Source organism: Mytilus californianus, unplaced genomic scaffold (assembly GCF_021869535.1).
Source record: "Mytilus californianus isolate M0D057914Y unplaced genomic scaffold, xbMytCali1.0.p SCAF_12, whole genome shotgun sequence".
In the NCBI taxonomy this organism is placed as follows: domain Eukaryota; kingdom Metazoa; phylum Mollusca; class Bivalvia; order Mytilida; family Mytilidae; genus Mytilus; species Mytilus californianus.
Genome location: NW_026262604.1, coordinates 47,454,596 through 47,471,542, shown reverse-complemented (window position 1 = coordinate 47,471,542; position 16,947 = coordinate 47,454,596). Strand labels below are relative to the sequence as shown.

The following is a 16,947-nucleotide window of genomic DNA, read 5'->3' as shown; positions in this document are numbered from 1 at the left end:
TGTCTGTCCTAAATTGAGGTAACTTATATGGCCTCCCAAATACCGTTCCGATTCTTAACATCACTGAAGAGACATTAATTGTCGAAATCCGGAGATGGTGTACTACTTTTTGCAGTTTTTGTTTGCGGGATACCATTTTTTTTAGCAAGATTATTGTTTTCTGTTTAGTATTAAATTAATAATTAAGATCCATTTTGTTACATCTGGTGATCCGTTTATATGGCAATCGACAATGGCAGTCAGCAGGGTTTAAGAACATCCGTTGTTCGACCTGCGAGTCAAATTAATTTTGTTAAAATAGACTTTTTCACTTTTTTTGTCTTTTGAAAATGTTGTTTGTGCTGTATTTAGACCCCTGTAACAAGAAATTGGTTTTGCATGCACACGTATAAAAATTGCAATTTTTATCCAACGCAATCATAGGTTTAAACGTTTTTTTTCAATTTAGACTTGTTTATATTTTTCGTTGGGCTTGTAATATATTTGCCTACGGGTTTATATGATCCGTTCATCCTATTTCGACTTTCAAAATTCAAGAGTCTATCCTAAATTGAGGTAAATTCTATGGCCTTTCCAAATACCGTTTCGATTCCTAACATCACTGAAGAGACATTAAATTGTCGAAATCCGGATTTGGTGTACAAATTTTTGCAGTTTTTGTTTGCGGGATACCATTTTTTCCGCAAGTTTATTGTTTTCTGTTTGGTATTAAATTAATAGATAAGATCCATTTTGTTACATCTGGTGATCCGTTTATTTGGCAATCGCCAATGGCAGTCAGTAGGGTTGAAGAGCATCCGTTGTTCGACCTGCTAGTCAAATGCGTCTTGTTAAAATATACTTTTTAACTTTTTTGGTCTTTTGGAAAATGTTGTTTGTGCTGTATATAGACCCCTCTAACAAGAAATTTGTTTTGCATGCACACGTATAAAAATTGCGGTTTTTATCCAACGCAATCATAGGTTTGAACGTTGTTTTCAATTTAGACATGTTTATATATATATATATATATATATAAGTTCTGTTCATATTGTTGATTTTAATTCTCTTTGTTGGCGTGGTCATTGGAAATCATAAAATGCATCTTTTGTTTATGTATTTAAAATTAGTATTATTAACGCTAAAAAGGCACAGACATACTTTTAGAGATAAACTTATAGCCATCCAGTTAATATGATTTTTCTATCTGTTAACACTAATTTTCCCCGTAACAAAGAGTTGTAATGGATGGTTTCAGGTCAAATTGACTTCGTTTTGTTAAATTAACCTAGTTTGAAAGCAGCACCCTTAGGTATGGACACTCACATTTTTGTAGTTTATGGTAACCGTGTTTCAGCAGCAAAAAGTAAAACAAAAAGGAGATCAATAGTTTCATATCCCGAACTGTATCACCTCCCAGATATAGAATGAAATAACGTTAAAAAAGTAAAAGCACTATGAATAATGTTTTACCTAGTATCATTTTACAATAAACCACGATTTGCATTGTTATTTCATTTGTTCATGAACAATGTATTTCTTTGTTTGACAATTGAAACATTAATTTAAAACCATATTTACTTAAAGGCCCAGTTGAATACTACGATTCAAATTGTTAAAATAAATCTAAACACCGGATATTTTCAACCACAACACATATATTGTTTATATAATTTTGACACAATCTTTTAACTTGTTCGTTTCCAATACTCTTTAACTTGAAAATTGATTTGTAAGTTTTTCTTTTTAATTTAATGCCACTGCTAAGTCATTTGAAAACAAACAAGCCTCTTGATTGCTAGATTAGAAATCGTGTATACATTGTGATGTGTTTCAAACTTTCCCTCTGGCCTCTGTTTCGTTGTTAACTACATGCAATGCTTTTCATTTTAGATGATAGAGACACTTTGCCTGTTTTCGTTATTTTTACAAGGTAAGAACAAGTTAAGGATATATACAAATGCTTATTCATATATGTCTAACTTAGCAAAATCTACTTTTATGACTTGCTTTTTATTTAGTAGAAATGCAAACATACTGTCATTCACTAAAAGCATACGTTTATACTCTGATTATTTAAAAAAAAAAATGTTGTATAAAATCCAAAAAATAAACGTTTCTATACTCCAAAACAGTGTGTGGGATCGGAACGGTTGAAAAATTGATAGATGTTAAGTTTCCATAGATATTTAAAACTGTAACCGAAAGATGCAAACATTACAAGACGTGCCCCATTAATCGATAAATACTATGTATGCATTGAAGTGTTTACAAGTTATATTTATAAATGTAGTGTGTCAAAAGCAATTTTCAAGATTTGCTTGTATCAGGAACTCTCAAATCTTTACCTGTCAATGCCAGGAATGTGTGAATACATTGAAACGTTATAAGTGATATGATAAAAAGGGACATGAAAGAATAGTCAAGTGCATTTAAGGCGACATTTATCTGAGAGAGTCAGAATCTTCGTATTTGTTCACTCGCTAAGTAATGTGGCTACTTCAATATCTTACTATATAATTATGTTGATATTTGTTGTTTTAACTTTTGATGACCTTTTTTTCTAATGTGCGTGACCTAATTTCTTGTTCTTTTGTACATGTGGAAAACATTTCTAATTATTTTTTTAATGAAGTGAAATCAAAACATTAAAATCAAAATTACGATCTGATGTCCTCGAACCACATCAAGACATTTTCAATACTTTGTGGCACATGAAAAAGTACTTTTAGAAAGCCTAATAAAAGGAATACCATTAATTGTTTGCTGCATTATGCGATGTTGCCAATGTGTATATTCCGATCAAAAAACGTTAATGAAATAAAAAAAAAACCCGGTGTTTATCTAGTCTGACGGTTGCTGTTTACCGTAAATCTAAATTATCAGCATACCAAATAACAATCCAGAGGAGTTCACTTCACCTTGCGCTGGCAAGTGTTTCTGACAACGCGTCGAATAGTCATTGTTCTGACTGCTTATCGTCAAATCCTTTGCAGAACAACAGGTTTAATTTGTATATGAATGCAAATTCAAAAATCAGTACACGAGACAAATAGCAATATCAACATAGCGGTCCGTAATTAGAAGTATAAATAACTGCCATGCTTATTTTGTTGTGAATTAATTTGAATGTTGATTTATTTTTACATTTTGCAGGTCTAGCCATATCAAAAAACAATACAGTTTACACCACTGAGAGGTCAACTTTGATGTTGACATTTAACATACATAATTACAGCTGGCGTTACTTATATGACACAAACCTCAATAGGCAAGAATACAAAATGGTATTTAGACCAATTCTTATACAAATCCAGATGATAAATGTTACAGCAAGCGATACAGGACATTACTATTTGTGCAGCAATCATCGTTATATTTCTGCAACGGAATTTAACAAAAAACGTATGTTTATCGTAATTTGCTAAGTAATAAGTAATGTTCCTTAAAATCCTCTTGATAATCTTCAGTGATAAGTATGGCACACATATAAAATAAATAAATAAAGTCAAATCGGGAAGGAGAAGAGTGGATAAGTTTAAATGTAACTGATTTCAAATTAGGCCTTGGTTGAGAAATTCACAAAGTTATGCAGCTTTTATCTATTAAGTGTTTCGTATGAACATTTCAAAAGATTTAAAATATTATCGTTATGCGCAGAAAATGAATGACAGTATCGATCAAAAATAAGAATTAAAATGATCTTTTCTCAAGTGTCCGTATTTTGATCTGTACATTTCTATAATGATTCAGTGCAACAGACGTGTCCCCTTCTAATTACATTGCTTCCTTCGTCCGTCGTAGTCCGTTTACTTTTAAAAATATGTTCTCCTCTCATATTAAATAAGGGTATCCAATTGAAAAAAAAATGTTCTCGATAACCCCGCCTGCCAACCAATGTTGCTGACATAGCAAACACAAGGACGCATTTGGATAAAATAAAAGTGTCAACTATTATCTTGAAAACAGCTATAAGTAAATACAATCGGACAAGGATTTATTGTATTCACAAAGGAGGCAAAAGATAACAAACAGATCTTCAAACTCATAATTGACGAAATATACCATTTTTTTATGTTTGCCAATTATCTTGCTTACTATAATATATAGAGAGAAACTGTTAATAGCAAATATGACAGACGACTGATTTTTGCAGTTATTTATATTAATGACGATGTTTGCCAATTTGATGCGTGTTTGTCTAATATCTTAAAAACTTTAAAAGATAGATATATATATTTTTATAAACTTTTTGTCCTTTTTGGGGGGTTTATAAGCTCTGCATATTTCTAATAATTTTTTCATTTTTATTCTTTGGGCTTTAGTCTCATTGAATAGACATTTAATGTCGAAATATGCATCGGATGCGGTAACATTGATAGCGTTAACGTGATAACTACCACGGGTTCGATACCTCCGATAGTAGTCCATGACGAAATTACCAGGCCGGTAGGCAATACTTCGGAACTTGCATGAAAATGAAGAATTGTTGATATAATAAATGTCCTAAAATTGTCTTAAATTGAGAAATATTTCCCCCTAATGCAATGCTCTAATTCATTGTCTGTTTATGGCAATACTTTCCGTCACTTTGTTTATAAGCTCTTGGTGTTTTTACTATTTTTTTATGTTTGAATATTTTAGCCTCGATCATCACTGAAAAAATATATATATTGTCAAAATGAGCATCACTACACCACTAACAGTGATCAGATAGACATATCTACAAATAAGTCAACATGCTGTAAATAGCGACAAGACTCGTTGTTTGAGTTATTGGCAATTAAACGGCGATTTTTGCCAATATATGCTTGTTTGACTAATCTTCTAAAAATTATAAAATATAGATAGACATTTTCAATAGTAACATTGATCAGCAAGGCATTATGAGAAAATAAGTCATTTTTTTTTGTAAACTGAAAGAAAAAAGAAAGAAACTGTTTATAGAAGAAATTACCTAAGATACAACATCAACAACAATATATTTTGTCATGAATTGACTTCTATTCCACAATGTTGGAGAGTATCCGTTCCTGAAAAATACTTGGTCGAATTATAAGATGCATGTGTATGTTAATGTGTAACTTCCAACTATATAAGGTACACACATACATTTTATATTCTATTTAAGTTGCAGAAACGACTTATGAAATACGAGAAGGGAAGCAAAGAGTAATTACAAGAAGATCGTCAGAGGTTTTAAGCTATATAACCGATTTGTTTCTTTGTCATGATGGGAACGAAGTTGTCTTTTCAAGAAGAAAGAACTTCCGAAAATTCAGCACCTTTACCTTGCATGTTTACAGTACCCCTGCAGTCAAAGGCTTTCTTGCACTTGATCTCTCATATGTTTTTTCTTCGATTGTGCTGAAAATAGCAAGTAAGTAGTCTATCTAAAGGGAACAGCAAAACATATACTAGTATATGTCTTAAGTATCTTTCGCCTCTTTTAATAGTTACAAAATATATTGACTAGTTTGTTTTATAATACATCAAAATAGATATTTATTAAATTACAAATGTATGTGTTCAGTTCATGTTACGCTTTGTCATAAAACACAGAATTGTACCACAAAGGTGGTACGGGTGTCCTGTACAATAGGGCTCTGTGCTATTGGTTTGATCCTGATCGATGTTGTGTGGTCTTATTTGTGATGGCGGGATAGTTAGCATTGTAACATAATGGCAATAAAACAATTCTCAAGCTATTGTTTTATTTTCTTCTGGTAGTTGGTACGTATCTCGCGAGGTGAATAGAGCAATCCGTTCTTTCAAATTCATGCATATTCGCAAAGGGAAATTGTCCTGAAAATTGCCTTTTGTTTTGCTATTCTGCTCATTTGAATTTTGAATTATAAAAAAAAAATAGCAGGATGGTGTTGCATGACAACCAACATACGATGCTAGTATAATATATAAATTCCAGTGTAGACATGATTGGCAATTGAGAACCTATCCACCACATAACAAATCACATTCTGTGTAATCAGTCATTGGTAACCGTATGTCATTCAACGATGAGCAAAATCAATGCCGTTATGTAAGTTATTTAAGTCCCCGGCATAACAAAATGTAACACAATTCAATTAGAAAAAAAGGCCTGATAAAAATATATATATATATTTATATATAAGTCTATAAAAAGACCAACCAGAGAATTCAATATGTACCGGATACTCTGGAATAGACGATACTGTGCAAATTAGGAAACATTATATAAGTATAAAGATTTGCACAATGGTACTAATATAAGATGATAATATACGAAGGTGATGTTATATGTCGACACGATTTTATAATATCATTTTCGTATATTTTAAGTCTATAGACCTGCAGAACGGTACTAATATAAGATTGTTATTAAATTAGGTACAGCATTAACATCAATTACGATCGCATATTGCGATTGAATTAGTCCTGTTCTAAAGCTAGCGGCTGGTCAGGTCTACTAAAACATAAATAAACTTGTCGACAGAACCGCTTGTCAGCTGTTGCTAAAATATTTGAAAATGTTATTTTTTTTTATAAAATAAACAAAACAGTATTTATTAAACTTTGATTAGAATTAAAAAAAATTATGATCCAACTTTTCAAAGAAAATTCAAAACGGAAAGTCCGTAATCAAATGGCAAAATCAAAAGCTCAAACACATCAAACGAATGAATAACAATTGTCATATTCCTTACTTGGTACAGGCATTTTCTTATGTAGAAAATGGTGGATAAAACCTGGTTTTATAGCTAACTTAACCTCTCACTTGTATGACAGTGGCATAACATTCCATTATATTGACAACAATGTGAAACTAGTATATCAAACACTTATTTTCACTGCATCGATAGTTCAAGATTGTTCAAATGTCAAGGAATAGTACATACATCGATAGCTATAGCTGTTCATATCAAGACTTTACGATGATACCAATGATCAAGAAGCTATTGATGTCATCATCGATTGCGTTGACTGTTACGCATTTTCTCTAGTTCATTGATGATAACTTTAATATTCACTTATCTTAGCAAAACCCTTATTTTTTTTTCTGCATTCTGAGATTAACGGCTCTTGCAATTATCAATTTAACTATTACCACTAACAGAGCAGGAGAATCTGAATTCAACACTGGTGTGCCTTTTGCACAGTTTTTAGATGTAAATGCGTTATGATTTTACGGATAACGTTTTATTGTTCACGACAAATGCCAAATTGAATATACATGCATAACCTGCATATTGGTAAAAACAATTACATTAATTTATTCAATTTTAATCTACCTTGTTCCCAGATAATCAATAGCGGTTTCCTGTAGCAAAATCCAAATTTAGATTACAACAACCTTGTTACAATCACGCGCTTTTCAAATCATCTGGCACTTAGACAGCCTGTTTTTCTTAATATTTATGTAACGTTGGTTTTAGTGCAATACATACATTAAATCTGTACATATAAGCTGCCTCCTTTTTCAAAAATCCGTATGACCCATTAAGTTCTTATACCCACAGAATCTAAGAAAGAACAATTTCAGTCAGAGACATATCAACGTCCATAAAAAAAGTCTTAACCTTGTAATCATCGACATATCACTTTTCAAATAATATTAAGCTCTCCTAAACATGCTAAAGAACCTTAGTAGTTCTTCGTAAAACCTAACACAAAACACATATCAGATATGTATTTTCACAAAATTGATGTAATTTGTATGACAAAAAGAAAAAAGAAAATATAAAGGAGGCATTCACTGAACATACGCTATTGTCAGATATACAGCAGTGTGATAAATAGAAATACGACGCAAAGCTGCTAAAGTAGAGACTCTTTCAATCTTATTGGAAATGTGATGTCTAAACTATCCTTAAAAGGTCTGGATTCAAGACAGTTTTCTCCGATTGTATGTTTAAGGACCAGTTGCATCCACGTGGTTCACATTAAAGCAAACTGAACTTCTTGATCATTATGTATACTTTGTTGTAGCTGGTGTGTTTCTTTTTCATATCTTTGTTTACTACCTTCACTGTTTAAAGTATCCGTATTTCCTATGCATTGTAAAACATAAAACAATGAAACGATGAAATTAGTGTGCAGTTTTCAGAACACCGTACTGTAGTAAGTACTTACATGCTTCTAGATATCGTCGCTAGGCTTTCAAAATGTCATATACTTTCTCGTACAAACCGGCTTGGCGTGAGGAAATAATCCAACATATCATACATTTAGACCAATCAAAACATTTGAAATAAGACATGTTGGAAATAGTATTGTTCGTAAAGTTTGTTTCAAACATGTTGTTTGTGAACTTGAAAAATGGTTGTATAATGCTTCGGGAATCAAAATCTTGTAATTTTTTTTTTTTGTGACAAAATGCTTACCGTACAAAATGAAGACCTTACATTGACCTCTTATGGTTTACTTTAACAAATTGTGACTGGAATGGAGAGTTGTCTTATTGGCATTCATACCACAACTTGTTATATCTATTTAGTTTTTGTTTTATCCAGAAATGTCCAAGCTGTACAGCATTACATTAGTAATTTACTACATTTTGGAAGCCCAGCGACGATATTTGAAAAAAAACACGTTCTCTTATTTCAGAATTATGGTTTATTAACCAAACGGATTTAAACACAATAGTTGGACAGGAAGGTACACCTATGGAGATCAAATGTTCATCTGACACTGAACAGTACATTACTGCTTTAAAGTTAGAATATAAAGATTCAATCATAGCAGTTGGTGATAATCAATATGTGAGTTTTTTGTTTATACCAGACAGAACAGACCATATGACAAAATGTAAATGTCTAGACAGTACTCACTCGTCGATGATGATTGAAGTTCAGTTAATCATTATGTGTAAGTATGTATCTTTGGTAGTTGGAAAACGAAATGTTGTTAGATTTTTAGTGGTAAATAAATTTGCTTCCTTAATTATTAGTACAATTTGGAAGCATAAAGTATTATCAGGTTATTTATACAAAATGTATTCAAGAGCGGATATGTTCCTCATGTCGTAACTACAATCCCGTTCCCTTTTCACGAATGTGACTTATCGATTTAGACTTATTGCTGGGTTTGTACTAACATGAGCAACACGACGGGAGCCACGTGTGAAGCAGGATCTGCTTTCCCTTCCGAAGCACCTGAGTTTTCCCCAGTTTTTGGTGGAGTTCATGTTGCTTAGTATTTATTTTTCTATGTTGTGTTTTGTGTACTATTATTTGTCTGTTTGTTTTTTTCTTTTTAAGCCATGGCGTTGTCAGTTTATTTTCGATTTATGAGTTTGAATGTCCCTCTGTTATCTTTCGCCCCCTTTCATTGTTATATCTTTTAACTTGGAATCGTAAAAAAAGAGTTCACTTCTTATAACAACATGTTTCTGAAGAGCTTATTAGTTTGATTATAGGGTTCCAATCATATAATGGAGATCATATCAATGTGATAGGAATGTATTATAATTCATATTGTACCAACAACATCTACAGAAAGACTTGTTTCACTACTCAGACACAGTAATATGTCTCCGACCTGAACTCGATTTAATTTTTATCTCAATTGCCGCTTAATTGTCATATTGCTTCAATGCTTTCAAATAAAACCATTGATATTCTTGGAATCAAGTTCACGCACTCTGAGAACGCAGAACTCTACAATAAAACCACCTAGTCAGTTTCAGTGAACTTAAAACAATATGAAATTACAGTGGATATGCTAATCGATGAAATAAGGCCCTCATATTCCAGAAGCATACAATGTATCTGGATCCCATTCGATGATCAACCAATACGGCAGAAGATAAGGAAATCGTGTTTGCTGAAGCCCTCACAAAAACCAGCCAGTCTACAATAACGATCGATCATTACAATGATTTATATTACGTCCTTACAATCTCGCATTTTCGTACGTTTTGAAACATATATTTCTCTACACCATTGATCTATTTTGCAATGGCTGTTTTATTGAAGCTTACTGAATGAAAGGATACGAAGAATAAAGTTTTCATATAAGGAGGGGTTAAACATGGTTACCAAATGTTGATTTATTTAGTGATAGAACATCATCTGTTTAGATGAAAGTTAAGTAACAGGATACTGCTGACTCTTTTTCTTTCGTCATTCGAATTTCCTGTATTATGGCAGTCTTGTATGAATAAGGGAAAAAGCCAGCCAGTAGAGGAGTACAAATAAATAAAATATCTTGACAATGGTCAGTTTCAGAGAATGTTTGAATGAATCTTAGTGATGGTTTACTTAGTACGATTTATCCCTCAAATGACAAGATACTTGTTTCATCGCAGGTCTTTTTTAAAAAACAAAGTAGAGCCAACTAGTTTAATTTGTCTTAAAGTTTAGAATCATAGTTATATCATTTGCAGATGCCCCTGCAGTTACAGTTCGTTATACGAATGAAACGGTGGAATGTGACGGACATGGAAATCCAGAAATATATAATGTGTACCGCTTAGTTCAATTATCAAAGTCTTTTGAACTTGTACGTTCAGTGAGTTTGAATAATGAAACATTCATTTTCAACACGAACCTTTTTCCATACCAGCGAAATGGTAGATATATGTGTGTTGTTAGTAATGGTATACCAGATATTAATGGAAAGGTTCTACAGACTGAGTCAATATACCTAAAATATGAAGGTAATATAAATACATACAGATCACATACACATATCTCCTGGAATTTGTTGATTAAGATGTAGCATTGTGTGCACCGTAATAGTGCAAAATGAACGTTGATATTTCAACAATAGTTACAAAAATCAATTAGCATCCGTTAATTGTAAAATTAGCCTTAAACAATTTCCCTGATTTTACCTTCAACTTGTCAATAAAATTCTTCATGGGCAATAACAATGAATAACACTTTAATGGTGTCATTATCATGCAGCTCATCGGTCAGAGAATGACATTTGAAGATTGAAACAAAAAAAATGACCTTTACATTTAAGCATTATAATGATTTTTTTATGTGATTGAAAGCATAAGAATAGTTAAGAGTGTGCATTATTAACTTACATGTGAGTGGTCAAGTCTTTGATCTTAGTGAACTATATCGTATATTTACCAGATATTTTCGGTATATATTGTGTTTTGTTTGATTGTCATCTCATTAAGGCTTAACAAGATTTTCTTATACTCAACTTCAATAATGTCTAAAGCGTATAAATCATTACCATTATAAAATTTCAGACCAAATTCCAAATAATTCCTTTAAAAACATATTTAATTACCCACTACTGCAATATGATATAATATTCCGGTATGTAACGAAAGTTTACGAAAGTTCGTTTTTTTCATACACTGGTTGGTTCCAGTACACATGACATAGCTCAACTATTGTTGTAATTGTTAAATTAGTTCAACTATCATTGCATACATATTATGAGATGGTAATGAAATCATTTAACACAGATATGTGTATGTAATAAATGACAATCTCTTAAAGTAAGCATCCACAAGAACGTAAACTTAGGCATTACCATTATGTTGCAATCTTATAATATTATAAAGTGCTTATTAACATTAAGGTACCAATTTTACTGCTTTAGATGCATATTCCGTCAATAAATATCTCTTAAGTGATGATCGAGGCCAACATATTTTGAAATCCAAAATTCATTCAAAACTTGAAGAGCCGAAGGTTCGAATGACTTCTAGATTGGTTTTAATAATTATTGGTGTTTTTGTCAGTGCAATGTTTATTCAGTGATGTAATGAAGTTCTAATAAATTTAATTAGTTGTGTATTAGTGTAAACAATTTCTATTAAAGAAAGCGTTATGTATAGTAGCAAGAGTAAAGACATAAATACGAAATGTACAAGTGATTCAATAATTGGGATAAGGAAACAAGAGCACTGTTCTTATATTAATCCGTCTCCATAAATTCTAAAATAAAATTACGAAACTATGTTTACATGCTGAAAAGCAAACGAATATGTACGTAACAAAATACAGTCAATGGAAACAATAACATAAAGAAAGTTCATTATCAATTGTTATATATATATATATACAAGAAAATAGCAAAGGAAGGCGGTGAAAGGTGTTTAGGAAAATGAGAGTATTATGATAGAATGGAATAATTGTATATTATAAGATTGTATTTTTTTTGGCGACGTCAGTTGGTTTGATAGCTTCCTTGTATATACTATATTATCTACTCTCTCCAAGAAATCCTACTACGTTTCGCAAGCTATGTATTATCGTATAAACTGGGAGATACATATTCAATATGCAGGCGGTGCTTTGAGTTGAGAATTTATTTCAAGACTAAAAACCCATTTATATAGAACACTCATTAAGAGAAGTGATATGTTATACGTCCACAATATAGAACGAGAGGACTACCTTGTTATGAAGTAATGGGGTATATTAATTCTCGCAACAAAACCCGTGATCATTCTGAATATACAAAAGGTAAATAACGTTCAGCATTTGTTAAGTACAATTATATTCTGAATTGAGCTATATTTTACCACTTATGTAATATAGCATGATTTTAGTAACGACATAATAAATACTTTTCCACTGATGTCAGAAGCATTCTTAGCGGTGTTATAGTGGATTTTATAGTCTATAAATAATTTGATATACTGTATATACAGTATTATCTTTATGACAGCACACATGAATCAACGTAAACTGTTTTTCACATCTGATTCAAAATATTTTTGTCTTTCTTAGGTCCACCAGTGTTTTCACCAGAAAACAGAATTGTAAAAACTGGAGAAGTAGGACAATCAATAACACTGTCGTTTCAGATCTACAGCTACCCTGAAGTTGAAAATATATCGATAGAAAAAATAGGACAGAACCAAAAAAAGTATAAAAAAGATAAAAAATACAACATTCGGAAATCTACATTGCATTACACGGAGACTGGCAACATGGTAGGAATTCCAGGTTATGAGATCTTGATTGAAACTGAAGCATTAGAAGTAGATGATTTTCAAGCTTATCTGATAACAGCAAAGAATCGCTTGGGCGAAAGCAATTATCATTTTGAAATTATAGATATTGGTAAGTATAAAGATAACATAAGACAATGTTACAATCAAAAACCTCTTTAATTAAAATGAGGATTATCTCAGCAGACCCGGAAGTTCAAGCAGCAGATACCGTTTAACAAGTGACATGTTGTTCATGGCAAATGCAAATTCGGTGAAATGTTGCATTCGTAGATGCTGCATTCGTAGAAAAGCGGAAGTTATAATGGCTCCCACAATTGGAAAACGAGTTTTGAAGCGTTTTTGATTATAGGATTGTCTTTGGCATTATGTTTTTCGACACTAAAAGCAGAATTCGTAAGCAAATAAGTTTTCATGCAGTTGTCATACGCTTGCCAACATTCCCTGAATGACCTCAGATAACCACTCATATAGATTTTTTAACGTAGTAACATCATTTCAATCCGTTATTGTTTCTTACTTTCCACCGAATATGAGTATTTTTGCTTAAGTCTGAAACAATCAAACTTAGCAGTGCAACTTGTGGGACTAATACTGATAACTTACAGTTGTAGTAACAATTGTCTTCAAAAACACAAAGCGTAAAGCCTGCATAAAATATTGTAACTACATCAATAAGGCAAGTGGTTGTTTGCTACTTAAAAAGATGAATTCCAGGTATTAACAAATTCAGATTCAAATATTAATAGCCATTTCAACTCTAAACAATAAGCTTGTGACAATACAAAAACAAAGTACAAGCGAGTCTACAGAATCGTGAATATGGCTACCGAACTTCTATTTAACACTTATTTACTTGAACATGTGTAGATTGTTGCCATCTGTGCCAAACATTTGTTTGTTCACGTATTGTTTATGTTGTACGGTTTTCTTAAATGACATTATTTTTTTAATTAATGGATCAAAAAAGATACACGGAATGACGATAGGAGAAACATGTAAGAGATTGAAAACAAAATCATACTTTCACTTCTGTTGAAAGATACCAGGCCAAACTAAACAAAATATGAAAGCTTTATTCGGCGACTTTGTAAACTAAATTGCTCATTTCAATATTTTTAATGAATATACGTATTTCAGATAGTCTCCCCTTGGGCAAAAGTAAAAGAATAAATTTCGTAGTAGTTTGCTGCATAGCTACCATTCTACTTGTTTATTTGACGATTACTCACGTCTGTTTATGTGTAAAATATGTAAAGACTCGGGATCAAAGACTACATAATCTGCAAGAAGACCACACTTATCACACATATGATGAAATTGACACAGTTTCGTTCCGCGTTGTCAGCAACTTACGTTCGGCACAGACGACCGACAATCTAGGTCAGAACCCGACGGAAGGGCATACAGCTGGTGTCTCAACTGATGCTAATCTGCAATCAACCAATGAGTATACAACTGAATTGAATGCAGACTTTCTCAATGATGGGTTACAACAACATGAGATAACAGAAGTGCACGGGCAAAGTATGTCTACACCTTTGATTGACACGAACCTTTCTAATACAGATTTATCGCCGATTACGTCTTCTGTTATATTAAGAATGGAGAATGTCGCAAATTGCAATCAAACTAATGAAAATACAGAGACATCAAGTGAACAAAAGAGTAAAACTTGTAATGACTCTGATAGTGGATCATCAAATAATGTTATGGTAGGCAATGTAAGAAATGAATATGAAAACAATTACCAACTGCAAGATGGTCACCTGTACCTTGATATCCTTGATGACAGACAGATCAGCATCTCAGCTACTGACTCTAGTACAAACAACCAACAAAAGAGTCAAACAATTAATGCCTCTTATAGAAGACCATCATATAATGATATGGTAGGCAATGTAAGAAATGAATATGAAAACAATTACCAATTGCAAGATGGTCACCAGAACCTTGAGAGCATTGATGACAGACAGATCAACAACTCAACTACTAACTTTAGTACAAACAAACAACAAAAGAGTCAAATTAGTAAAGACTTTGATAGTGGATCATCAAATAGTGTTATGGTAGGCAATGTAAGAAATGATTATGAAAACAATTTCCAATTGCAAGATGGTCACCTGTACCTCGAGATCCTTTATGACAGACAGATCAACATCTCATCTACTGACTCTAATACAAAAACACAACAAAGGAGTCAAACTAGGAATGACTCTGATAGTGGACCATCAAATAATGTTATGGTAGGCAATGTAAGAAATGAATATGAAAACAATTACCAATTGCAAGATGGTCACCTGTTACTTGAAATTCTTGATGACAGACAGACCAGCATCTCATCTACTGACTCTAGTACAAACAACCAACAAAAGAGTCAAACAATTAATGCCCCTTATAGAAGACCATCATATAATGATATGGTAGGCAATGTAAGAAATGAATATGAAAACAATTACCAATTGCAAGATGGTCACCTGCTCCTTGAAATTCTTGATGACAGACAGACCAGCATCTCATCCACTGACTCTAATAAAAACGAACAACAGCCACTTGAGACAATATCGACAACGGAACCAGTTTACATCAATCTTTAGTTCTAATTTATGTTCAACAAACTCAATTAAGACTTGATCGACCAATTTATTTTAGCTTGGAGGCAGTGGAAACAAATATACATACAGAAGACAGCAATAAGTAAGTGAATAACTACTTTCTTATAAACATTTGAATGCACTCTGCGTCTGCTTTCGACTAATGGAAGGATTGTTTAGCATATAAGTAGTAAAACTGTTAATGGTTTTTTGTATATTTTACCACAATGAAACTGTATATGATAACTTGTATGTAAATATAAAATTGTATATTTTTTTTTTATAGCTTTTTTATATTGCTTGTATAGATTTAACTTAACAATCATACAAGGTACTAGGCTTATACTCAGGTAAGCATGACACACACTTATATCAGTTTCGTTCCAATCAATACCGTTTCAGGACCAACTCAATGTCTAATAAAATTCGACGCGCTTTTCAATGTTTATATTCTCCTGGAACGTTAAAGCCACAATATTTGAAAACCTGAACCACATGAAGAACTATAGGACCAAAAGGCGTCTAAAATAGTGGTTATATATATATCTTAGGTCAACATTTCTGATAGAGTAAAACACTAATTTCCAAATAATTTCTTAATTCATAATCGGACATTGTCAGGAAGGTATGTCAAAAATCATGTTAGTACAGAAGTGCAGATTACTTTGATGATGTTACTCTCTATGACTTGTAATTCACTAACTACGATTTGTACCCAGTACTTTCAAACAAATAACTTTACAAGTGTATGAGAATAATGCGCTTTATTTGTGTAAGCTTTGTCTTCACAAGCCAAATATGTAAAAGAGTAATATAAAAAAATACCGAACTCCAATGGAAATTAAAATCGGAAAGTCCTTTATAAATGGCAAAATCAAAATCTCAAACACAACAAACGAATGGAAAACAACCGTCATATTTTTGACTTGGTACAGGCATTTCCTTATGTAGAAAATGACGGATTAAACCTGGTCCTACAGCTAGCTAAACCTCGCACTTGTATAACAGTCGTATCAAATTCAATGATATTGACAACAAATGTGTGAGCAAATCAAACACACATAATAGGTTAAAGTTAAGATGTATAAGTATGTCGAGAAACGTTATGAGCTATATTATCAAAAGGGACCTAAAATTAAAAACAGAATCCATTTACCGTCAAGTTTGCTAGAAGGAGTTTGAACCTTAGTTTCGTAATAAGTTATAGCATACAACCTTGCCAATAGTTGAGAATGTGGATTACACAGTTTGTAAATTATGTAAAGCTAAATCAAATACAAACAGAGAGCATTTAAATACAAAAACAAACTGGTCTTAGATACTATAGAAAGTCGTATAATGAATGTGAGAAAGTTCACGGGATGAATATCAACAACAATTGAAAGAAACACGATGACATGAACGACCAAATGGTGTTTACTCTCGATAATTATTTATGTGCCTCTCCCAACTCAGTTATCTGTA

The 16,947-nt window shown here is 32.3% G+C and overlaps 1 protein-coding gene across 1 annotated transcript; it reads left to right on the top strand.

Moving 5' to 3' along the window:
- The first annotated feature begins 1,877 nt into the window (after positions 1 to 1,877).
- On the top strand, positions 1,878 to 15,758 carry LOC127721924 (uncharacterized). The gene is made up of 7 exons (XM_052228739.1): positions 1,878 to 1,912; positions 3,136 to 3,384; positions 5,111 to 5,359; positions 8,566 to 8,826; positions 10,346 to 10,618; positions 12,666 to 13,001; positions 14,030 to 15,758. Exons 2-7 carry the CDS (start codon positions 3,189 to 3,191, stop codon positions 15,484 to 15,486), a joined length of 2,772 nt encoding a protein of 923 aa, XP_052084699.1. The 5' UTR covers positions 1,878 to 1,912; positions 3,136 to 3,188; the 3' UTR covers positions 15,487 to 15,758.
- Positions 15,759 to 16,947: the final 1,189 nt, after the last annotated feature.

What these genes read in the sequence shown, in the direction of transcription:
- LOC127721924 (XM_052228739.1), top strand. Translation starts at nt 3,189, where the DNA reads ATGTTGACATTTAACATACATAATTACAGCTGGCGTTACTTATATGAC. An exon ending in AACGGAATTTAACAAAAAAC is followed by an intron (nt 3,385 to 5,110) that starts GTATGTTTATCG and finishes ATTCTATTTAAG; the next exon opens with TTGCAGAAACGACTTATGAA. An exon ending in GATTGTGCTGAAAATAGCAA is followed by an intron (nt 5,360 to 8,565) that starts GTAAGTAGTCTA and finishes CTCTTATTTCAG; the next exon opens with AATTATGGTTTATTAACCAA.